The sequence below is a fragment of the Pseudophryne corroboree genome, chromosome 2 (assembly GCF_028390025.1).
Source record: "Pseudophryne corroboree isolate aPseCor3 chromosome 2, aPseCor3.hap2, whole genome shotgun sequence".
Classification (NCBI taxonomy): Eukaryota; Metazoa; Chordata; class Amphibia; order Anura; family Myobatrachidae; genus Pseudophryne; species Pseudophryne corroboree.
In genome coordinates, this window is record NC_086445.1 from 34,692,600 (window position 1) to 34,717,701 (window position 25,102).

At 44.5% G+C, this 25,102-nt stretch overlaps 2 protein-coding genes across 10 annotated transcripts in view; one reads left to right on the forward strand and one right to left on the reverse strand.

Moving 5' to 3' along the window:
• The window catches only part of LOC134994743 (zinc finger protein 436-like), a 497,924-nt gene that overhangs the window by 289,819 nt on the left and 183,003 nt on the right, over nucleotides 1-25,102 (reverse strand). The window lies entirely within an intron of this gene.
• The window catches only part of LOC134994942 (oocyte zinc finger protein XlCOF7.1-like), a 189,198-nt gene that overhangs the window by 118,503 nt on the left and 45,593 nt on the right, over nucleotides 1-25,102 (forward strand). For 2 of the 6 annotated variants that reach the window (XM_063951030.1, XM_063951042.1), the window contains one exon: nucleotides 5,853-6,409. The exons of 2 other annotated variants lie outside the window; for them this stretch is intronic. In XM_063951030.1, the coding sequence (XP_063807100.1) occupies nucleotides 5,853-6,394 (542 nt within the window). In that variant the 3' untranslated portion in view covers nucleotides 6,395-6,409. Of the gene's footprint in view, nucleotides 1-5,852; nucleotides 6,410-21,660; nucleotides 22,218-24,629; nucleotides 24,663-25,102 lie in introns of those variants that run through there. 2 more of the 6 variants (XM_063951031.1, XM_063951027.1) reach the window with 2 other exon arrangements.

A 25,102-nucleotide genomic window follows, 5' to 3' on the forward strand; every position in this document is an offset into this window, starting at 1 on the left:
CCAGCAGAAGAACAGCTTGATGATTCACTTAATAAGCTGTTATAGCAGGTGGATTTAATTAACTTTAAACAGTCCTTCTACTGCAGCCGAAACTTCATAAAGCGTATAATGAAAGGCAAACAAATCTAAATTGCAGTGTAAAAATAAATCGGCCAGTATTTACCCTGCACAGAAACAAAATAACCAACCCAAATCTAACTCTTTCTGCAAATGTTATATCTACCCCCCCCCCTGCAGTACACATGGTTTTGCCCAACTGCTAACAAATTTGCTGCTGTGATCAACTCTGAATTACCCCCATAGTGGGTGTGAAAGGCTTGTGTGATGCCCAGGTCTGATATTATATATCCTTGGACTTCTTCTGTGAAGTCTGTCCCTCTGTCACTTTCAATGACTTTCTGGTACTCCGTATCAGCATACTACTTCCTGTATTAGCTTCTTAGCAATTGTCTTAACATAGTAACATAGTTTCTGAGGTTGAATAAAGACAGTTTGTCCATTGAGTTCAACCTGTTATTGATCTCCTACACTGTAATATTTTTAAGACTAATTTTAACTGGGGTGAATGTTTAGCCGTTATGTTTATTCCTTTTTTCTTTAATTAGTGTAGTGTATGATTTACCCACCGTAACCCTGTATATCCTTATCCATTAGGAATTGATCTAGTCCATTCTTAAAAGTAATGACCAAGTCCACCATTACTACTCTCTCAGGCAGGGAATTCCAAATAGTATTGTACTTACTGTGTGCAAAATCTCCTCTAACCTAAGCGTGTGTCCGCGTCTCCTTTGTGTTGATCTTACCGAAACAAATTGCCAGCTAGCTTTGTTTATTGTCCCCTTATATATTTGTAAATATTAATCATGTCCCCTCTTAGGGCCCATACACACTGGGCGATTTTGAGCGGAAAGCGGCTAACTTTTGATGTTTTGAGCTGCTTTCAGCTCAAAACCGCCCAGTGTGTATGCCCCCCGGGTTGAGCGCTAATGCGCTCCCACACTTCATGAATGGCGGGGTGAATGGCTTTCCGTAGTGTCCTGCTATGGAAAGCCATTCACCCCCGTTGACATCGCTGGGCAGGGGGGGGAAATCGCTCAGTGTGTATGCACTGAGTGATTTTCAGCCCAACGATGTCAGCGATCATCACTGTGCATACATGCTGGGCAAAAACGCCCAGTGTGTATGCACCTTTAATCTCCTTTTTCCCAGTGTAAACATGCCTAGCCTCACAAGTGTCTAGTCTAGTGTGTTTTTGATGCCCTGCAAAGCCACGCTTCTAACCAATTTGAAAATAGGTCTGTACACACCAAGATGTACTCATAGCCAGAACACTTAGGTAACTGGATAACATCAATTTGTAGTCTCTGAAAGGGGTAAAACATCTGTGGGGTACTCTTTGCTGGTACCTAAGCTACTTATCCTGGATTGTGCAGGGCACAGATTACACATCCTGCTACATAATACTGAGCAGCCTGAGTAAAGCCTAGTGCCATCAACTGTTAATTTAGCTCCCTTACCATTGCATCTTGTGACTGGTGAGCATTTCCATGAAGTATCCTGGGCTAAGAATGGGAACAGTGGCCCTCATTCCGAGTTGTTCGCTCGGTAATTTTCTTCGCATCGCAGCGATTTTCGCTAATTGCGCATGCGCAATGTTCGTACTGCGACTGCGCCAAGTAAATTTGCTATGAAGATTGGTATTTTACTCACGGCATTACGAGATTTTTTTCTTCGTTCTGGAGATCGGAGTGTGATTGACAGGAAGTGGGTGTTTCTGGGCGGAAACTGGCCGTTTTATGGGAGTGTGTGAAAAAACGCTACCGTTTCTGGGGAAAACGCGGGAGTGGCTGGAGAAACGGAGGAGTGTCTGGGCGAACGCTGGGTGTGTTTGTGACGTCAAACCAGGAACGACAAGCACTGAACTGATCGCACTGGAAGAGTAAGTCTCGAGCTACTCAAACTGCACAGAGAAGTATTTTCGCAATATTGCGAATCTTTCGTTCGCAAATTTGATAAGCTAAGATTCACTCCCAGTAGGCGGCGGCTTAGCGTGTGCAATGCTGCTAAAAGCAGCTTGCGAGCGAACAACTTGGAATGACCACCAGTGTGCATGGTAGACAAGGACAGTGCTTAACCATCCATATACCATCCAATCTACTTCCGTCTGTGGAGCATGTGCCTGCAACTTTCTAAGGAGTTCCATATCCAATGTCGCTGATGTTATATCCACCAATATCAAATTATCAGGTAGGGGTTTTACTGCAGCCTGCTTGGCGAATTGGTCTAAGAAGGCTTTCCCTTTTACCTCTGGAGTTTTTTCTCTAGACTCAGAGTGTGCTTTGACCTAAATTACAGCAATTTTTTTAGGCAATTATAAGGCGGCAGTGATTTTATACTGTCTGCATACTTGATTGGCTTGCCTGCAGAGCCTACAAAATTTCTACTTTTCCATATAGGCCCGTAATCATGTGCAATTCCAAATGCATATCTAGAATCTGTGTAAATATTTACTGTTAGTGCCTCCGCATATATGCATGCTGCTAATGCCCTGAGCTCTTCTTCTTGAGCTGGCTGGGGGCAATGGTTCTTGTATCGGAATCTCTGTTTCAGTGGTAACTGCATGCCCTGTGTGTTATTCACCATTTACATAGTATCCGGATCTGTCCACAAACAGAGAAAAGTCTGGATTGGGGAGGGGTGTGTCAGAAATTGATGGCACATTAGTTGTTTCAAAGTTCATTAATTCAGCACAATCATGGTCAAAAGGTGAAAAAGTTGTGGAATTTTCTATTTGCCTTTCTTAACACTCCTCATCATCACAAATGCCAGAAAGAATAGATTCTTTTTTCTTTTTCTCCCTTCCCCTTTTCTGAAGCCAAGTGACAGCACTGTAGCTGGGGTCAAAACTGTACACCTTTTTAATAGTGACATTTGATGGTGTGTGTGTGTGTGTAGCGCAACTTCATATTTGGTAATTCTGGCAGCTGACAGGTGTTTAGTTTGAGTCTGATTTAATATTTCTGTAACTGCATGTATTATTTGTATAGTTAAAGGATGCCCTAAAACTATGGCCCTCATTCCGAGTTGTTCACTCGCTAGCTGCTTTTAGCACCGTGCAAACGCTAAGCTGCCGCCCACTGGCAGTGTATCTTGGCTTAGCAGAAGTGCAAACGAAAGGTTTGCAGCGCTGCTACAAAAAAAGATTGTGCAGTTTCTGAGCAGCTCCAGACCTACTCCTAGCTTGCGATCACTTCAGACTGTTTAGTTCCTGTTTTGATGTCACGAACATGCCCTGTGTTCGACCAGCCACTCCTGCGTTTCCCCAGGCACGCCTGCGTTTGTATCTGACACGCCTGCGTTTTTCCACACACTCCCAGAAAACGGTCAGTTACCTCCCAGAAACGCCCACTTCATGTCAATCATTCTGCGGTCAGCAGTGCGACTGAAAAGCTTCGCTAGACCTTGTGTGAAACTACGTCGGCTGTTGTGAAAGTACGTCGCGCATGCGCATTGCGCCGCATACGCATGCGCAGAAGTGCCGCTTTTTTGCCTAAACGCTGCGCTGTGAATTAAAACTGCTAGCGAACAACTCTGTATGACCACCTATGTCTGTAGCTTTTTCTAGTAGCAGTGTTGCTGCAATAGATTTAACACATGTGGGACCTGCTCCGATAGCAGGATCTAGTTGCAAGTAGTAATACCCCAGAGACCTTTGTTTATCTACATGCCTCTGAGATAAAAATGTCCTGTGCTTGTCCTGAAACTTCATAACAGAACAGATTGAATGCTATCAGAATATCTGTTTCCAATTGATAGAAAGCATCCAGCTGCTCTTGAGTCATGCTTAAAAGGCCTTGAGCATTTTGACCCTTGAGAGCATCATATAAGACTTGTAGTTTCTGTGATGCTGAGGCCGGGGATCCATTCCCTACAATAGGTAATTAGTCCCAAAAATGTCTTGAGCTGTTTGAGTGTATTAAGAGGTTTTGTGTTAGAAATTAGTGCCCTCCACCCTGGGTTGTGCAAATTGCAATTTTTCTTTAGACACTTTGCACCTCTTGTTATGCAGGAAAAGTAACGAGGTCTTTGTATCTTTTACACATTTCCTGTGGTTGTCTGTGCATAGCAAGAGATCATCCACATATTGTATGAGGATTGTGGATGGATTGACGGGGGGCCCACTCATGCTGCACTAGGGTCAAAGCTTCACTAAATACTGACAGATTTGTATCTCCTCGATGTGGTTACCTGGTCCAGCAATACGGGCCCTCATTCCGAGTTGTTCCTTAGCTAGCTGCTTTTAGCAGCATTGCACACGCTAAGCCGCCGCCCTCTGGGAGTGAATCTTAGCTTAGCAGAATTGCGAACGAAAGATTCGCAAAATTGCGAATAGAAATTTCTTGGCAGTTTCTGAGTAGCTCGACACTTACTCTGCCACTGCGATCAGTTCAGTCAGTTTCGTTCCTGGTTTGACGTCACAAACACACCCAGCGTTCGTCCAGACACTCCCCCGTTTCTCCAGCCACTCCCGCGTTTTTCCCTGAAACGGCAGCGTTTTTTCACACACACCCATAAAACGGCCAGTTTTTGCCCAGAAACACCCACTTCCTGTCAATCACACTCCGATCACCAGAACGAAGAAAAATCCTCGTAATGCCGTGAGTAAAATACCTAACTTTTGAGTAAAATAACTAAGCGCATGCGCTTTGCGAACCATGCGCATGCGCAGTAAGCGACTAATCGCAATATAGAGAAAATCGGCAACTAGCGAACAACTCGGAATGAGGGCCACTGTTCATTTTTTAAAGTAAATGCTAGAATCTGCTTGCTTCAGTCAGTGGTACCGAAAAGAAAGCATCTGCCAAGTTTATAACTGTGAAGATAGTGGCAGTTGGTTGAGAAGTGTAAGTGGGTTATTTACAATTGGGTTATCTAAACCCATTCTTTTGTTAACTTCTCTCATGGGCCCTACACACTTGGCGATTTTGCTGATGTTGCCGACATATTATTGTTGGCCAGTTTTTCTTCACCGATTTTCAGCATACACACTGCGCAATATCTATGGCCAATTTGAACGATATGACATTACATACATTGATATATTTCGGTAGATCTAGTCTACAGAAATATACTGTATTCATTGATCTTTCATATGATAGATTTGACAATAGACTACAAAATATAAAGGGCGGTATTCAAATGATATATCACGCCCAATCTACTACCTAAAGTGATACCCGTTATCACACACATTGCACCAATAGTAATCAGGTTTAGCTGCGTAAAAGCTTGGCCACCTTTGCTACCCCAGGGTTGGGAGCTGAAATAATTATACTACTCCTGTCTGCAGAAACAGAACAGGTGTGGAAGGGGGTGAAAAGAATTGAATACCGCCCAAAGAGTCTACATTCTTTCACACCCTTATATCTAATGTAAATATATATCTTATAGTTCTATCTAAATTGGAACAAGCAAATTATAAAGGATTTATGGTGTATGAGTACATTCCTGTCTGAAATCTAACCTTCTTTTAAAAACAAGACTGTTTCCATTCAATTGACAAGGCTTTCATAAGACACACTATACACATATGAAATATTTCCCAGGCAAGTTACCTCCACACGTGAAGCAGTGTGATCCCTTCTCAGGTCCCAAAACCCCACAGTTTCCTTCTCTGTCACACCAAAACATTACAGCCTTAGCTTTCCTTTAGGGTATCACGTGTGGAGGCGACATGATAGTTTATAAAACCCGTTGTCTGAATTATAAATATGTATAATTCATCACACATGATGACGTGACCCATCCCCTGATGTATAGATTGTTTATCTTAGTACTTTTGTCCCCAACAGGTCCGCACGCCTCCTCACACTATCCTGAGAAGATACATCAGTGCTCGGAGTGTCAGCAATGTTTCCCTAATCATTCAGCCCTCGTCACCCATCAGCAAACGCATAGCACCAGTAATCTATGTAGGTGCTCGGTTTGCGGAGTGCGTTTCAGCTCCAAAATTGCTCTTACCACCCACCAGCGATATCACACCAAGGGAAAACTGTTTCACTGCTCTTACTGTGGAAAATCCTTTCCTCAGAGATCACATCTTCTGTACCATATGAGGACTCACACTGGGGAAAGGCCATATTCATGTACAGAGTGCGGGAGATGTTTTGCCAGAAGTTCTCCTCTTGTTAGACATCAACGGGTTCACTCTGGGGAGAAACCCTTTAGTTGTGCAGAATGTGGGAAATGTTTTACGCAGAGATCCAGCCTTGTGAAACACCAGCGCACTCACACGGGGGAGAGGCCGTTTGTGTGTTCCCAGTGTGGTCGCAGCTTTTCTGATAACTCAAATCTTTGGCGACATAAGAAAGTTCACTCCGATCTAGGTGAATAAACTGCCCGTCACATAACAGGATAAAATTGTATACAAACTGAAAACAGACTTTTCCCACCGAATGCAGAACTTGGAATTACACGAGGGGCTGTGTCCAGTTATGGATCCATCTAAAAATGTACATTGTGGGTAGAATGGAAACATCACTTGAAAATCCCACCTACCACTTTTTGGCGTAACACATTAGTTATGTGAGTGAAGGACATCAGAACTGTCTCTGTAACAACAAACTAATACCCTCCTGCGCTATAAATGTTATGATATGGCTCAGAGTTCAATGAAAAACAAATAAATAAATTATTATATTATGTATATTTTTTATTATTTAATAATATATATGTAGAATACACTTCAGACCGGCCAAATAAAAAACATTTACAAATATCTTGCCTGACTGTAGGAGGTGGATCTTAGATAAACTTCTGTGCACAGAATAGAATAAAAAATATATAAAAATAAAAATGAAAAATTAATGAAAAATCAGTCCATATATTGGATAAAAAATTACCAGCTAAATTCACACCCATGTAGTAGGTAGCATATTCATATGTTGTTATGTATTGGGTATCCTCAATACGTTACCACTTGGCAAAGAAGACAATGTTGTGCAAGAAAACAGCTCCACGCTGGAGCCTTACGTGTAGCTTGCACCGATGGTTGTCATACGGGAAAGTTCAATGACATGTGAGACGGTCTCGGGCTGCGGGAACGGCGCTTCGCTGGCGCCTGCTATGCTGATATTTTACCCGACTTTCAGGCTCTGTGAGTTCACGTCTCCAAGTGCCGTATGCAGACACCTCAGTCACGGTTGTGATGTCCCGTTCTCCGTTACCTCCACAGAAAATGCTGCTGAATGGAGGTCTGTTGTAGGGGTGTAATTGAGCTGGTATACGGGTCCAAAGATCTGCTTCTGACGCGTTTCGCTCCTCTTATGGGGGCTTCCTAATCATTCAGCCCTCGTCACCCATCTATGAGGAAGCCCCCATAAGAGGAGCGAAACGCGTCAGAAGCAGATCTTTGGACCCGTATACCAGCTCAATTACACCCCTACAACAGACCTCCATTCAGCAGCATTTTCTGTGGAGGTAACGGAGAACGGGACATCACAACCGTGACTGAGGTGTCTGCATACGGCACTTGGAGACGTGAACTCACAGAGCCTGAAAGTCGGGTAAAATATCAGCATAGCAGGCGCCAGCGAAGCGCCGTTCCCGCAGCCCGAGACCGTCTCACATGTCATTGAACTTTCCCGTATGACAACCATCGGTGCAAGCTACACGTAAGGCTCCAGCGTGGAGCTGTTTTCTTGCACAACATTGTCTTCTTTGCCAAGTGGTAACGTATTGAGGATACCCAATACATAACAACATATGAATATGCTACCTACTACATGGGTGTGAATTTAGCTGGTAATTTTTTATCCAATATATGGACTGATTTTTCATTAATTTTTCATTTTTATTTTTATATATTTTTTATTCTATTCTGTGCACAGAAGTTTATCTAAGATCCACCTCCTACAGTCAGGCAAGATATTTGTAAATGTTTTTTATTTGGCCGGTCTGAAGTGTATTCTACATATATATTATTAAATAATAAAAAATATACATAATATAATAATTTATTTATTTGTTTTTCATTGAACTCTGAGCCATATCATAACATTTATAGCGCAGGAGGGTATTAGTTTGTTGTTCTAGTGTTACCGGGGACTGTAAAGTGCCGGTTCTTTTTGACTTGACTTACCCCAAGTCAAGTTTTCTCCTGCAGCTGGTTTATACACATATTGTAACATTTTTTGTATAGGAAATTCATTACCAGCAATACAACCATCCAAATATGGTAATGATATATTAGCGCCTGGTTACAGTTTTTTGCAGAACTGTCTCTGTGCCTGATTCTGATTTGTGAATAAAGTAAGTAAGAGCAAGTAACTGTGCACCTGAGCAAACTATGGGACTAATTCAGACCCAGGCTCGGACTGGCCCACAGGGGTACAGGGGAAACCACCGGTAGGCCCCCCTGCCTGGGGGGCCCTCCTCCTCTAGGGATCAGGTTCTAGACTGTGCACTTGTATTATATATTATACATATGTTACCGAATACTGCACAGGATTATGATGTATTCTCTACAGTATATTGCTGTCATTAATCTGGCACATTATCATGCATGCACTAACATTAATTACTATATAAATTATCAAGGAATCCAGACCAGGTACTCTATAATTGTTAGCCAAACCTCTGTGGTGGCTGGCCACACCCCCTTTGGAGGCTAGCCACACCTCTAATCATGGGCCCCTACCACTGCATACCCCCGGTGGGCCCTTCATGCTCCAGTCCGACACTGTTCAGACCTGATCACTGTTGTGCGAAATTGCACAGCGGCCGATTATCGAATGACTGCTCATGTGTATGCACCGCAGTGCGTAGGCACGAGCGCAAATAGTGACAAAATGGGGTGAAATTTTGGTCGCTAGGCGTATACAAGGCGATTGACAGGAAGTGGACGTTTGTGGGTGGTAACTGGCCATTTTCTGGGAGTGTCAGGAAAAACGCAGGCGTTCCCAAGCGTTTGGGAGGGTGTGAGAAGTCAGCTCCGGCCCCGATCAGCCTGTTTCTATCGCACTGTAGGAGTAAGTCCTGGGCTGCGCACAAACTGGAAAAAAACATTCGATGGTGAGTGAGTTGCGAACGGATTTGCAGATGTCCACTCTCTGGTGAAGTTTTTGCATGGCGCACACATGCATTCGCACACTTGCACGGGGCAGGTTGTAACTCTATGGGCGATGATTGTCTGATCGCAGCCCTCTGCAAATTTGCACAGGAGCAATTAGGTCTGAATTAGGCCCTATGTTGCAAGGCAAGGGGTGCAAATTCATCTTTTGCATGTGGGTAAATACTGGCTGCTTTAGCATTTAGCCCACAATGCTGGACAGCTTTATGTTTACACTGCAATTTAGATAACAGTTTGTACACACCTACACGTATCTCATATCTCTGCACATTTTATTTTTGTGGTGCAGCATGGTTTTACCAAAGTGCACAGTTATATGCTCTTTCTTACTCTAGTCCCAAATCAGAATCAGACCCTCTGTTACATGTGTTAGTATTGATTCCATTCAGGGGGTGGAGGATATAATAGAAAGGATCCTCTGCCGAGAGGGGCTGGCTGCTGTAGATGATCCTGGCTGTGAACTGATTCTGTGAATCATAAATGGATCACAGATGGAATAAACAGTAGCAATAGAGTCAGGTCAAGGAGAACTACAGGGGGCATGTTCCCAGGTTCCCTCTATGGGGATGGGCGGGGGGGGGGTTTAATCTCATACAAGGAGTGCCATCCCCCTCACAGGTGGACATCTGTGGGTGACTGGGGTGCGTGTGAGTGGGTCTGGAAGATGTGTGGATGTATGGGTGGGCATTGTGAGGGGGTTGACATACTGTATCATGCACTTTCTCTGTTAGCCAGGGCTCCACACTACATCTCTGCATCTACTGGGTTAATGGAGGAAAGAACTCTGACTGCTTCAGTCTTTACGGGGACCACAATTTCTAATGGCAGTCCAGATTACAGTGGTTTATCATCCCCTAGAAATACACGTTTCCAAAATGTCAGTTTACAAATATTCGTTCATTCAGAAAGTTGCAGAATGATGGTCGCTCAAGGTGATGAGTTTTGGGGTGTATGTTATAGCCCTAATAAGCTGTAAAACTGTTAACATTCTTCAACTCCTATTATTGTTCATATCATTTGCTTTGAAGCTCTGGGTGTTGCTGTAAATAGATATCTTTCTTCACTACCAAACATCAATAATTCAGACACATCTGTGGTCGTTCTTGTTTAAGGAGAATGAAGTATTAAGAAATCATCCAAAATCCTGCAGTGTCTTTTACCGGAATACATATGATATCCCAGCAGACGGCATGCTGACTGCCAGTATACTGACAGCAGCATCCCGTCTGCCGGAATCCCAACAGCGAGGCAGCGAGTATCCTTACGCATCGGGCCCGATGGATCGCTTCGCTCACCACAGGTTCTATTCCTACTCAGTTGCTGGCATGGACACACCAGCCGAGTGTTTGTTGGTATTTCAGGGCGTCGGATTTTACTGGCTGACGGGGATTCTGGCATTGGTCTCCTGGACGCTGGGATCCCAACAGCCGGTATATTGACTGCATCCACTTTAACCTGCTGGTATGAGGCAGGTTACACTTCAAACCAGTCAGGATCTTCCTTATGTCACTTTTATTATGGCAGATTTAGTTGCAAACACCAGATTCAGGCTACATTCGGCTTTGGGACTGGTTGTACATAAGCCCTTCTCCCCTGTTGCAAGGTACAGTACATAATGTTTGTGTTGCTATCATGTAGAGTCTAATATCAGTTAAAGATCATGCAACATAGGAATTGTCAGACCTGTAGTGTCTTTCCCTTCTGTGTGACGCCTTGTGACTCTTCTGTGGCAGGGCAGGAGGAAAGTAGGGGAAGCCTAGGTATAGGGCTGTTCATCCATAGCTTCCGCATGTGCTGTATGGGTCATAGTGGCCATTTTATTTTTCACTGCTTTATCCAAAAAAGCACAAATTGTAACCGAACCATGGATTGAGCCCTGGGCAAGGGAGCCCTGAGAGGCTCTATGTGGGTTGTGTACCGAGTTTTACAGCCTGCATGGTAAAACTGTGGCAAGGCATGCTGGGATTTGTAGTTCCACAAAAGCAGATGGTCTGCATGTTGGAATACCCATGCCATAGGTACAGGTACTTCCTTTGGGAGCTGCTATTTCATTTGCTCTTTTCAATTTAAAATGACACTGGACCCTGGGGCCAGAATATCATGGTGTACTTTGTTTATCCTGGTTTTATACAGCATAAGGAATATGTAATGTATTAGTAATACATGATTATCACACTAGTACACACTGTATATAATGTACATGCTGTGGTTAGTGACAATAAACCTGTCTGTGTCCCCAAAGTTGTTGTGTTCTCTCTGTGGTCTGATTATGGATTATCTAAACTCGTATAACCTACAGTTGTAGATTGGACACCGTATAAAGGAACAGACTGTCCAGCAGCAATGAGGAGTTAAAATTCATCCTGTACCCGGATTGAGATGAGGCATCAGAGTAGATTCCTGTAAGGGACGCCCCAGTAGATATAACTTGCATCACCAAAATCATACATTCCAACTCACCCTGATCGTTAGGGAGATTCCCTGAAATAGTAGCAATCTCCCTGACTCCTTGAATAGTTTATAAAACTCCCTGATTGCACCTTATCCCCATTATGTAGCTGTTATATTCTTGGGGGGGGCTCTGTGGCTGATTTACAGTTGGATGTAAGCCATTTTTATGACATGCCTCTCAGATGTAGAAGTGCACATCCGTGCTCATACAGTAGCTGTTAAGGGCCCTATACACTAGTACGATTTTACACGATTTCATACAATTCCGATATATCCGTCTGATATATTTGTATGAAATTGTGTACAATCGTATGTGTTTTAGATCGTATCCAATCTGATGCGCGTCCCTGTGGCTGTCTGATAGGATTCCCTAGGCCGTTGGTGCTGCACTAATGATATATCGGAATTGGATGGAATCGGATGGAAAAAGTGTGTTTTTTTGTGCATGTGATATATCGCATGCGATGTATCACAGGGAAGTTTGACCGGCATTCTCAGGACACTCCCAGCCGCCGTAGCCCTCTATCCAGCCCATCAGATATATCTCATGGTACAATTGTATGCCGTACGATATATTGCATTCGATGTATAGCGGCTTCATCAATCGCATGCGATATGTCTTATGCAAAAATAGCACAAAAGTACCAAATCGTATGGAATCACTCCCGGGAAGGTCCCAAGAGAGTTCAAGGGAAATTACGTCCGACTTCAGCCTCAGACATATTGGCCCTCATTCCGAGTTGAGAGTGCGACTGAAAGGTTAGCAGAACAGTGCTGAAATTTTTTCATGCAGTTTCTGAGTAGCTGCAGACCTACTCCTTCCTTGCGATCACTTCGGTCTGTTTAGTTCCTGCTTTGACGTCACAAACACGCCTGCGTTCGGCCAGCCACTCCCCCGTTTCCCCAGGCACGCCTGCGTTTTTACCTGACACGCCTGCGTTTTTTAGCACACTCCCGGAAAACGGTCAGTTACCTCCCAGAAACACCCACTTCCTGTCAATCACTCACCGATCAACAGAGCGACAGAAAAGCGTCGCTCGACCTTGAGTGAAACTGCATAGTTTTTTGTGAAAGTACATCGCGCGTGCGCACTGCGGCCCGTACGCATGCGCAGAAATGCCGATTTTTAGCCTGATCGCTGCGCTGTGAACAACAGCAGCTAGCGATCAACTCGGAATGACCCCCATTGTTGTAGTGTATAGGGCCCTTAACTGTCACAATCTCCATCAAACGCTTTTTCAAAAGTAGGCATTTATAATATGCACCAAATCTTTCAGAGTAGTGTTGTTTAGCGACTGTCACTCATCCTACTGCCTCCCTCCTCCGATTTTAATACCTCTCACCTCTTCCTTGCCAGAGGCAAAATTTTAATCCCCTCCCTATAAAAGGGAGTCTCTGAATACGACATGCCAGAATATAGGCTCAATTACCTTACTCCAGTGATCTGCCAAAGTGCTTCCCAGTATTTTGCCTGTCCTGTTCCTGGTTCCTGCCTTCCATGTGCTCTGTTCCTCATCCTTGCCAGCTCTGTGCTCTGCTGCTTGGTTCCTACCTACTCCTGACCTACCCATCCAACTCTGACCCAGTCTGTTGTTTCCGAGTTTGTACACGTCAAAGCGATTAACTAACGTAAGGTCTAGTGAATATCGGCTCCCATACTAGGAAACTTAGAGGGCTACGACCTGTGTTGGGTGCAACGAAGCCCAAACCTCCTTGCAGGGGTCTCTGGTGAACACCACAGACACATTGACTCTGCGCCTCTGAACTGGGTCTAGTCAATTCTATAGTATATGTAGATATCCATCAATCCAGCCATGAATTGTGATGGCACCGTTGTGAAGCTTTACCGCACTCACCCCTGGGGAGAGACTGCGTTTTTCAGAGCTCAAATCTTGTTTGACATTAGATAATTCTCTTTAGGGGGAAATCTTGACATCTTTTGTGCTCTAGGTGAATGAACAGTCATTCGGATACACGAAGATTGTTTACAAACTGCATACAGTCTTATCTCACGTTGACCCTTTATCCACCACAAAAATTTTGTGCACCCAGTTTTCTGTGTCTATGGATTGATCTGAAAATGGACATGGTGGAAAACAAAAATATCACCTAATGGTCTGGACTACGACCATTTTAGTAGCACCATCCTCTTTCATTATTATTATTTCAATACTTGGTTTATCTTTGTGGGATCTGATAATGAGTTTAATGGCAGAGTTGAGTGATTTCAGGGAGGCACCTCTGTTTACGATCAATCGGAGAGAAAATGATACAACCAAACAATTGTGTATCCAAAGACCTCTGGGGTTTATTGGGCATGTGCCCTTTATATAACCGTTCCATCAGTGTAAAGACAAAGGAGAACATTCTGCGCATGTCTTAATATTTAAATACATGAATATGCATTTATACTTATTAGTAACTTTGAGCATAATATAGTCTCTAGAGAGCAGTATTACTCTATGTAAAATAACCAATATTAATTGCTTGAAATGGAGTCATTCTCTTGTCTACTGTTTATACTTTGCTGAGGTCATATAGTCTTCTAATCAAATGTCAGGTTTCATCCTCAAAATGTCCTACCAGATTTTTAATGGCTAGCCATTAGAAAGTAAGAGATTTTGTGAGAGTTCTCTGGGGGTTTTTTAAAGCGGCAATCATTTACATGGCAAAACCAGGTTGATTATGCCATGTAAATGATTGCCACTTAAAAAAAAAAAAACAGGAGAGCTCTCACAAAATCTCTTACTTTCTGAATTGCACACCCTATTACAGATGGAGCTACGCTAATCGTGGTTTCCATCCGTGCCTGGGCGCGCACGGCCCATTCAGTTTAATGGGAGCGTCTCTGTGCACTCCCGTAGTGGGGCTAGGCGCCGGATCGCCTAGTCCCACCGGGAGTGCAGACCTGCGATGGAGCCGACTAGATGATTGCGGCTCCATCTGTACATTCCCCTCTGATGTTTTAAGTGTCCAGTTAGTTGGCTATGCTGCGGACTTGTCCTTTGATGTTGAGGTTATCACAAGGACCTCTGTTTTATCAGGATTCAGTCGCAGCCAAATGGCACTCATCCACCCATCCATGTAGTAGAGGTTTAGCCTGTGATTAAAAGCTGTCCATGGTAACATACTAAAAAAAATAAACATACAATATAGTCACCTCTGTGTATGTGTTACTAAACAGACAAAAGGCAACATACTGTTCTGTTTCATTTACTCTACATATAAACTGATTATATTCATGATTTGCTTTTGTCTATTTATAAACGTCTGTATTACGTGCACTAAAAAGATGTAGTTGTTGTTTGTTTTTGTTTTTTTATAATAACCAAATCGGTTGTAGAGCCGCCGTGCTGAAGTTGACCTCCTATAAAACATCATCAAAGGGTCCCTTACTAAAGTTGTGCATGACTTAATGACAAGGTCTGCTGTTATGTGTTTTGTACCTTTTCATGTTTATGTAAAGTGGATGATATCATGTTTGGTCATGTCGGAAAAGCTGCTTCACCTGCCGACTGCACTGCACTCCCTCTTAAGAGGAGCAGGACCAGCTTGTGTTGTCAGCAATTGGAGCTTTGTATGTGAGAGAGGAGCTTTTAATTTAATCCTGAGGCGGATAGGGAGCCAGAGGAGTGATTCGCGGAGAGGGATAGCAGAGGTGGAGTGACGAGAGAAGAAAATTAGATAATAGCGGACAGCCTGCAGAGGAGCGAGGCGGGAGTTACACAGGCCAGACAGAAGCAGATTACAACATGGGAAATGATGAGGACATGGAGGAGAGTTTTAATAGCTTCCAGGGTGAGAAAGGGCCTGATTGCTAGACATTAAACTTGAGAGACAGAGGGGAGTGAAATGTGGCCCTCTGAGAGAGAGAAGGTGACCGTAGAGGGGGTCGTGGCTGGGGAAAAGACGAGTTCAGTTTTGTAACAGAATTTACAATCCTTTTGCTCACATGCAAACTCCTGCCCAGAGGTGTGATTACGCTAAAATTGCGATTGAGCCGCAATTTCAGTGTGATCACCAGGGGCGTAGCCAGAACTTTGTGGGCCCCGTAGCAACATTTTGAAGGGGCCCCCATCCCAATGCTTCTAGAGAGACACTTCTTTGCAGCAGTTGGTAATTTTATGCCCTATAATAGTGCCCTAGTTCATTTTCTGAACCATAGCAGAACCTTATTTAATGTTATGCCCTATAGTAGTGCCGTAGTTTTTTTTGTGGATGCCTGCCACCATTTTTTACATCTCAGTGACTGCACGTGACGACACGCAGCCGCCCCGATAATGCCCATGCCACGCTCCATTCGCACCACCATGCCTCTGTTTTGCCAAAGCTCCGCCTTGGAAATGGAGCGTTGCCGCCCCACGAACACCTTCGCCTGTCAATCAGGCAAAGGCCTTCGCAGTTAATGCTAAGCATTAGCATTAACTTTGTGGGCACGCACAGGACGGGACCTGCTCATGCGCAGTGGGGGCCAACAGAGAAAGTGCGGTTGCATCACGATTTGCGATCCAACCTGAATTAGGCTCTTCTTGGTAAGATAAAAACATGTGGCTATCCCTTGATAATGTTGATATTATCTTAGACCGCAAAGCTATACCTTTAAATACACTATTACCGTGGAGCCGTTAATGGCCGCTAGATTACGTGCACGTGCTACGCACTCTGTACGCTATTTGCGTACGGAGTCCCGTACGTGGTACGTACTTGACGTACACACGCCGCGCTGAGTGTACGGAGTACGTTCAGCGTGCGCACACAATGAATAACCTTTAAACCTTGTTAATGATACAATGTAATGATATGCTTACACTTTAAACCCTTAACAGTAAAGTACTGTAATGATGTTATACCTTTTAAACCTTAAGTAGCGCTGGCGATACAAAGTACCCGCAGTGCGTACACCTTATCAATGCTTATACACCTTATACAGATAAATCTACTTTAAAGCCCATGCAGGAAAGTGAAAACACAACACTGATTTGTAGTTAAAACCATCGGGTTCTAAGGCCACAGTGGATTGATTCCAAAAGATAAAACAATACAATTTATACACTACAGGCTAACAAGTAAATCTAAACAGAATAATGGCTACAGAGAATGTACGTACGTGAGAATATTCGCAAGCGCAACCCGAATCCGGTCCTCCGCTCATCAGGTAGATAGCGTTCAGAGTCTTCTGACCGGCCAGGCAACAATGGTCCTTTTATACACAACATGCATACACAATACAATGGTCACTGTAATCTCATTGTCCATTGGACACAGGGATGTGCCTCTTACATTACAGAAAAGGTCATAGGTGGATTTGAAAGGGTGGGCGATGTCTTTCCCCAACTGCTCTTGTGGGTGGTATCCTCTGGATTCCCGCCGCATATGCAATTTACAGTAAATACAGTTAGTGTTCATAATCTACTTTTGTACATAACTATACGCAGGAACAAGCGATCTTTCTCTAACTAACACCGGAATGTTAGCCTCAAAATACCCTACAGCTGGATACTAGACATCACCTTCCAACCTTTATCTGACCCTTCCTATCATGCAAAGGCGAGTCTCTCTGTCCAGGAACTGTTTAAACTAGTAATACTCGCTGACATGGTCTAGGGGAATTATATCTAAAATGTACGCTATATGGGTTAAATATGTAATGTTCTAAGAACACGCTACACGCTCACAAACTCTACCATAAATGCGCATACCACGCGCCAAGGCGCATGGCCGTGAAAGCTCCGTTACGCAAAGTGCGGATATGCGCACGCACGGCAGAGCGAGTGCACGCGCAGCGGGCATGTGCATGGGGTTAGTACAAGGCATATGTATTACGATATTTTTCGACTTTGACACCCTAATGCACACTAAGTGAGAAATAACACTACATAATAATCAGATAATACAGAGATCTTAGTTGCGTATATCTGCAGATATAGGGTTAAGCCCCAGGCCGAACGGCAAGGCGTCTCTGTCACTGGGGGTCCCTAATACTAGGTGTGGGTCCGTGGTGCGGGACCCCATCATATTGGCACAGGTCGGCTACCCCAGGGCAGCGCACAGGTGAAAATTAGTGAGTGATAATAAGATATGTAAGTGAGGTGTGATTAAAATAAAACAAAAATATATACAATGTGACAGGGAAAAACATAAGTGTTATTAAAGTGTTAGGGTGTGCCAACCTGAAGCCGCCCAGCCATACCAACACAGGGGCCACCGCACCCCAAACCCACCCCATAAATAATAACAAATATGTCTGGGTCTAATAGCCCAGTGTAAGGCCTCATGATAATGGCTCATACAGAATCACCCCTAACTTCTCCAATGGAACTCTGGAGTCAGCAATCCCTCCTAATGCTGACCCATCCATGCCTCTCTGAAATACAATGCACATTTATTGGTAAGCTGCTCAGTCAGATTGTGATGTCACTCAGGTGCTAAAAGGGAGGGGTAATTCTGGGTACAATTAATTGCCCTGTACTATAAGAGCCTGAGGCTGGAGGCCCCCTTGGCCACATGTGTAATGGAGGCCGCTGCACTGAAGGGGTTAACCCTTCATGCCCAGGACCATATTTTCCGGACGATGGGCGCATGGCACCAATTTTAAATGAAACCCTGGCGCTAGGCGCCATCTTTAAATGTATTGGGGCGCTAGGCGCCGGTTATTTAATGTTTGCAAAATGTATTTTTATTGCTGCGCCGCAGTCCCGGGCCTCTCTAACGGCCGCAGCAATGTGTGTTAACGCCCGGGAAGAAGGAGAGCCCCTGCAGCCGAGTGCCAAGTCATGGAGCTGCAGGGCTAAGCATGCTGGCTGCTGGGGATCAGGGGGCTTTAGGTGGAGGGTGCTGCATGGCACTGCGGCCAGGAGACCGGGACCTCCGGCTCCTGCTGCGCTGCGCCGGAGGGAACTGCTGCCGCCCATTGAGCACCGCACATGTGGGACCAGGCTAGCAGGCTCCCTGTGCGGCAGGAAGAAATGCTTAGTATTGGGCGCTGAGGTGCGGGAGCTACGCTCCCGGTGCCTCTACACGACAGAGAGCCACCGCAGCCGAGACAACCGTCCCAAGCTGCCGAGCTTCAGAAGGTGGCCACAAGGCAAGATGGGTGTGCCTCCGGAGGCTACGGCGAGGTAACAACTGTGCGCTGCCTGAGGGGGGACCGGGCTAGCCGGCCTCCCGTGCAGCATATAAAGGGATAAGTTGCCGCTGCAGCCATGAGGATTTTCCTCGGCTGCAGGGCTAAGGGAACTCAACTCTGAGCGCTGGCAAATAATAGTAAAAATGTTTTAATAGAAATAAAGGTTATTTAAAAGGTGTATGTAGCACTGAGCTGGGGATAGCAGATCTCCCCCCCCCCCCCCCCCCCCCCCCCCAGCTACAGTTCATACTATGGTTAGATCCTGTGCAGGGCACAGGCTCAGAGTATTTTTAAACAGAAATGTGTAAAGTGTATTTAATTGTATTTAAAGTGACAATGCACTTACTTGGTTGTTTGTGTCCCGGGGGGGAATCCAGGACTCTTTGCAGGCTGCTGGATTTCCCCAGTCTTCTCCCACAAAAACGGAATGCCTTTCCAGGTAGCCTCCAATGTGGGAGCTGCATGGAAAGATAGCAGGGAAAATCAGCTTTAAAACAAGCCGAGTATTTTCCTGGAGCTCCATGAGGATCGCCCTCGGTGGGCAGGAAACCCTGGCTGGGGATCTAAGCTTCCCATCTCTGGAGCTCGAATCCAGTCTAGATATGGTGAGCTGAGTGCCCTAGCAGATTCCTGAAAGGAGTTTAGGCGGGAAAACTTCCCCCAGCCCTAGGCTGAATGACTCCGGGGAGGGTACCAAAACTCCAGGAAGGGACGGTCAAAGGAGAGTGATGACTCCCCACTGTCCATAGAGGACAATGGGGTAGATGTATTAACCTGGAGAAGGCATAAGGAAGTCATAAACCAGTGATAAAGCAGTGTTAAGTGCAAGGTGATAATGTACCAGCCAATCAGCTTCTAACTGTTAGTTTACATATGGGATCTGATTGGCTGGTCTGTTTATCACCTTGCACATATCACTGGTTTATCACTTCCTTATGCCTTCTCCAGGTTAATACATCTGCCCCAATGGTAGCTGTGGAAGTGGCCAAGGCATGCACAGTACATGATTGTACAATGATTGGTTGAGAACAACAGGGTGGGCTTACCTGCTGTGGTATTGTGTATTGGAGTAAGATAAAAGGAGGGCTACTGCCCTGGGTAAATGGTATTATACCATTTTCTGTCTGCTGTGGACATCTTGCTGTATGATATCCCCTGGAAACAGGGAGGACACTTTTGAGGGCTTATTTTGACGAATTAACATCTTTTGCCTCAAGATGACCACTTCATCTTGTGACCAGCAGGGGTATGCCAAACATAGCTCCGTTCTCCTGCTATTTTGGGTACACCCAGCGCTTCCAATCTCCGCCTTCCGCCAGCTACCGTGCCGAGGCTTGGGCAAGTGACCAGTGGGGATTAGTCCATGCCACACAGGTGTGGTAAGACAGCGCGTGTCGACGCATACAGAGCAGATCCGTGGTTCCAGACACCACAAGAAGGAGGAGTCTGGTGGTGGCAGCATAGTACCCTCCCACTGTGCAGTGGGTGGAGTCAGTAACAGACGGTTACTGACGGTAAGCGGGAATCCCCTAAATGGCAAGGTTCTGTGTGACCTAAACTCCATTCTGTGACCGTGGTACGTGAGGCGGTTAGGGCTCTCGGAGGCATCCAGTCACAAGCCCGATATAGCGTTAGATGCAATTTACACCAAAAACCTAAATAGCCTCTGAAAAAAAAACAGGCAACATGTGTAACAGCCGGCAGGCCGACCTCAGAGCATAGGAATTATAGATATATTACTACAAGGTCATCTCATCGTCGTTTGTCACAGGCTTCGCACATAATCATCATTGCTTCTGGGGTTTTATTTATTTTTGAATCCATGGAATGCCTGGTGGTCCCCCAGAAGAATATCCCCTACTCATCCCAGGAAATAGATGTGAAATAAAATGGTGAGTGAAGGTGGTCTGTGTGTGGGGGGAGGGTGTCATTATTTCTAATAGAGGACACTGTTTTTCCCCTAGCATATAACTACTTTACACTTTGTAATATACCCACACTCCCTGCACAACTGGAGCAGGAAGAGCCCAAGTCCTCTCAGTGCTGGGCTGCTCTTTTCTGGGAGAGGTACGGTTCCATTGCCCTCCGGGAATGCTGCCCAGTGCTAAGCAGTCACTATTACACTGAAACCTCATCTTTCCGGTTTCCCTTCTATACTGCCACTAGACCTGGCATAGTCTGATGTGTTTTCTGGAGGAACCCCATGCTTCATGCCCTCCCAAATGCCACCTCACTCCTATATTACCTGTTGGTAAGGGTTAATGTACATATAAGCCAGGTAATAGAATGGGATAGACCTCTCAGGGGAACATAACAATAGGTCGACCCCATATGCAACAGGTCGACACAGTCAAAAGGTCGACATATAAAAGACACTTGAAAAGGTTGACAGGTACAAGAGGTCAGCGCAAAAAAGTTTGAAACAAGTTTAAAAGTATTATTTGGGATTTCATTTTCAATGTTAAACCCCATATAACCCCAATTAGTGTACCTCTTTGTTGGCCACGCTTCAGGCACTATTCTCAATTGTAGTCTACGTGGATGGTAAATGATGTAAAAAGCAAAAAAAACTTGATCATTGTCATGGCGACCATTTAAACCTGTCGACTTTAAGCATAGACTACAGTACCTTTTACATATCGCCTTTTTATACATGTCGACCATATGGGTTTGACCTATTGACTGTCGGCCTATTTACTGTCGTTCTATTATGCGACGCAGCAGTCTCTTAAGTTATAATACATATTAAACAATTAGAGAAAAATTAAATGTAATGTGGGAATGGCAGGGTTAACTGTTAAGGAACATTTCCATATGATGCCAATATATGTACTATCTGATATCTATATGGTACATATAGCTACACAGAATGTCTCACATGACATGTCTCATGATGACGTGACCCGTCCGCTGATGTTTAGAGGGTTTATCTTAGTACTTTTGTCCCCAACAGGTCCGCACGCCTCCTCACACTATCCTGAGAAGACGCATCAGTGCTCGGAGTGTCAGCAATGTTTCCCTAATCATTCAGCCGTCGTCACCCATCAGCAAACGCATAAATCCAGTAATCTGTATAGGTGCTCGGTCTGCGGAGTGTGTTATAGCTCCAAATTGGCTCTTACCGCCCACCAGCGATGTCACACCGAGGGTAAACGGTTTCACTGCTCTTACTGTGGGAAATCCTTTCATCAGAAATCCCATTTCTTGTACCATAAGAGGACTCACACCGGGGAGAGGCCATTTTCGTGCCCAGAGTGTGGAAAATGCTTTCCCACAAGATGTACTCTTGTTAGACATCAGCAGATTCACTCTGGCGAGAAACCCTTTAGTTGTGCAGAATGTGGGAAGTGTTATACGCAGAGATCCAGCCTTGTAACACACCAGCGCACTCACACCGGGGAGAGGCCATACGTGTGTTCCCAGTGTGGCCACAGCTTTTCTGATGGCTCACATTTTTCGCGACATAAGAAGGCTCACACTGGTCTAGGTGAATAAACTTCCTATCACATACATAACAAGGCTTGTATAAGAACTGGAAACAGACTTCTTTTCCCACCGAATGCAGGACTCGGAATTGTGCAAGGGGCTGCGTCCAGTTATGGATTCATCTAAATACGCGCATTGTGGATACAATAGAAACATCAATTGAAAATCTTATATACTACCACTTTTTGGCGTAACAGAAAGTAGTTATGTGAGTGAAGGACTTCAGAGCTGTCTCTGGGCCTGATTCTGATTTGATTCTGAATAAAGGAAGAGCAGGTAACTCACCTGGGCAAACTATGTTGCAACAAATACGGGGCAAATCCATACAGTTTTTGCATGTGGGTAAATACTGGCATGTAGCCCACAATGCTGGACAGCTTTATGTTTACACTGCAATCTAGATAACAGTTTGTACACACCTACAGGTATCTCACATCTAACTCTCTGCACATTTCATATCTGCCCCACCTGCGGTGCAGCACGGTTTACCAAGGCGCAGTTACTTGTTCTTTCTTACTCTATGCCCTCTGTTCCATGTGTTACTTTTATGTGTTTGTATTGATTCCATTCAGGGGCTGGGGGTATTAGAGAGGATCCTCTACCGAGAGGGGCCGGATGCTGCAGCTGATCCTGGCTGTGAACTCATTCTGTGATTCGGAAATGGATCACAGATGAGATAATCAGTACCGGTGGAGCCAGAGGAAGGAGGACTATAGGGGGCATGTTCCCAGGGTTCCTCTCAGGGGAAGGGGTGTTTAATCTCACACAAGGAGGCTCTCTTGGAGACTCGCTTTGGTCCATCCCATTATGTAGTGTCTGGGGTCCATGTGGCACACTTCAGTATTGTGAGAGGTTTACGTATCATGCGCCAAGGTTCCACGCTACATCTCTGCATCTCCCGGGCAATTGGAGGAAGGAACTCTGACTGCTTCAGTTTGTACTGGGTCCCACAATTTATAATGGCAGTCAGGATTACAGTGCCTCATCATCCCCTAGAAATTCTCTCTCCAAAAAATACAACTGGAAGGTACAACATGTGCACCTGATAATTATAGGAAGAGGCCCAATTTATACCATCTCTGAGCAGCTAGAAGAATCAAGTCCTATTGCTGAGCGGAAAAGGCTCTGCTCCCTCCCAATGCCAGGAATGACACTGTAAACGCTCCTTCTCTTCTCTTTCATATTATGCACTTAATCCAGTCCCATGAAATAAAATCTAGTATTTGCATGTGGGTGCTCTATTATGGCTAATCTGTGCCCCGACATCCCGCTTTACCCCAACATCTCCCATCATTATGGGCTGTTCTGTTCATAAATCCAGACCTAATCGGCAAAAGTGGGTGGTTAATGTCACACAGGAGTATTTGCTGAATCTAAAGTAAATCCAACATCTAAGATCTAACTAGCCATAGCAAGCCTATTAAAAGTTAAACAGCATCATCGCTGTTGGAAAACACATTTTTCTGTAATCTTCATAAGTGGTACTGGCTCTGGGGAAGCAGCAATCCATGGAGGACCCTCTAAGCTAGTATTTGTGAGCTTTGATCTATGAATAAAATGTCAGTTTGCTGAAAGCGTCTTCAGAAATATTCTTTCATTCATAAAGTTTCAGAACGTTAGCGCTCAAGGTGATGAGTTTGGGATGTATGTTATGGCACTGAGCTCCAAAACTGTGAACGTTACCTAGCTACTGTTATTATTTTTCTTTAAATATACTTTGAAGCTCTGGGTGTTCACTACCTAACATCAATAATTAAGACACATCTGTGGTCATTATACAGGGTTATTCAAAAATCGCAGTACACCCTTTTGTTTCAAAAACTGCAGGAAATGGGAAAACTGAATACTCCAGTAAGTTATGGGTGAGGTGGGCTATCTTTTAGGGTATGTACCGAACATGGGCGCCATTTTGAAATCCGCCATCTTGATTCTAAGTCAGTTTTTTTCAAATGGAAAGGGGGTCGTGTAACATGTCAGACAACATCAGAATTTACTGAAAAGTTTATTGCTGCAAACATTTGAAATAGTAGTTATGGTTCAAAAGTTACAACACTTTTTTTGCAGAGAATTGAGGTCATTTTGATGTCTGGAGAATGAAGTCTCCGTGTCATAGCTGCAGATTTTAACAACCGGCACCCAGAGAGATCTCCAATTTCACATAACACTTAGATGTTCAGTACCCTCCAATCACTTACTGTGATCTTTGGAATGAATATTGGAGGGTACTGAACATCTAAGTGTTATGTGAAATTGGAGGTCTTTCTGGGTGTCGGTTGCTAAAATCTGCAGCTATTTTAAAATGATCACTCTAGTACTAACTGTATATCCTGTACAGGCTGTGGTTAGTGACGACAAAACTGTCTGTGTTCCCGCAGGGTTATTGTGTTCTGTGTGTGTGGTCTGATTATGGATTATCTAAACTCTTCTCATCCACAGTTGTAGATTGGACACAATCAGATGGTGCAGACGGTCTGTATTCCAGCAGTGACAAATGAGTTAAAATTTATCCTGTACCCAGATTGAGAGGGGTCGCCCCAGTAGATTTAACTTGCATCGCCAAATCTTACTTGCCAACTCTCCCTGATTGTAAAGGAGAGTCCCTGAAATAGTAGCAAACTCCCTGACTCCCTGACCAATCTAGAGAGCTCCCTGATTGCACCTTACCCCCAATATGTACAGTAGCTGTCATATCCTTGGGATTAAGGCACATTGATGGCTACATGCCCTTCTACATGAGGTCTAGTGGCCAGTTACAGTATATGGGACCTCTTGTAAAACACAAAACATGAGCAAACCCTGAAAAATATTAGTATATTTTCATCAACAAGAAGATCGTACTGCTTTGGGGTTCATTCACATTTGGATGCAAGTTATTTTTATGATACGCCCCTCCGATATACAGTAGTAGT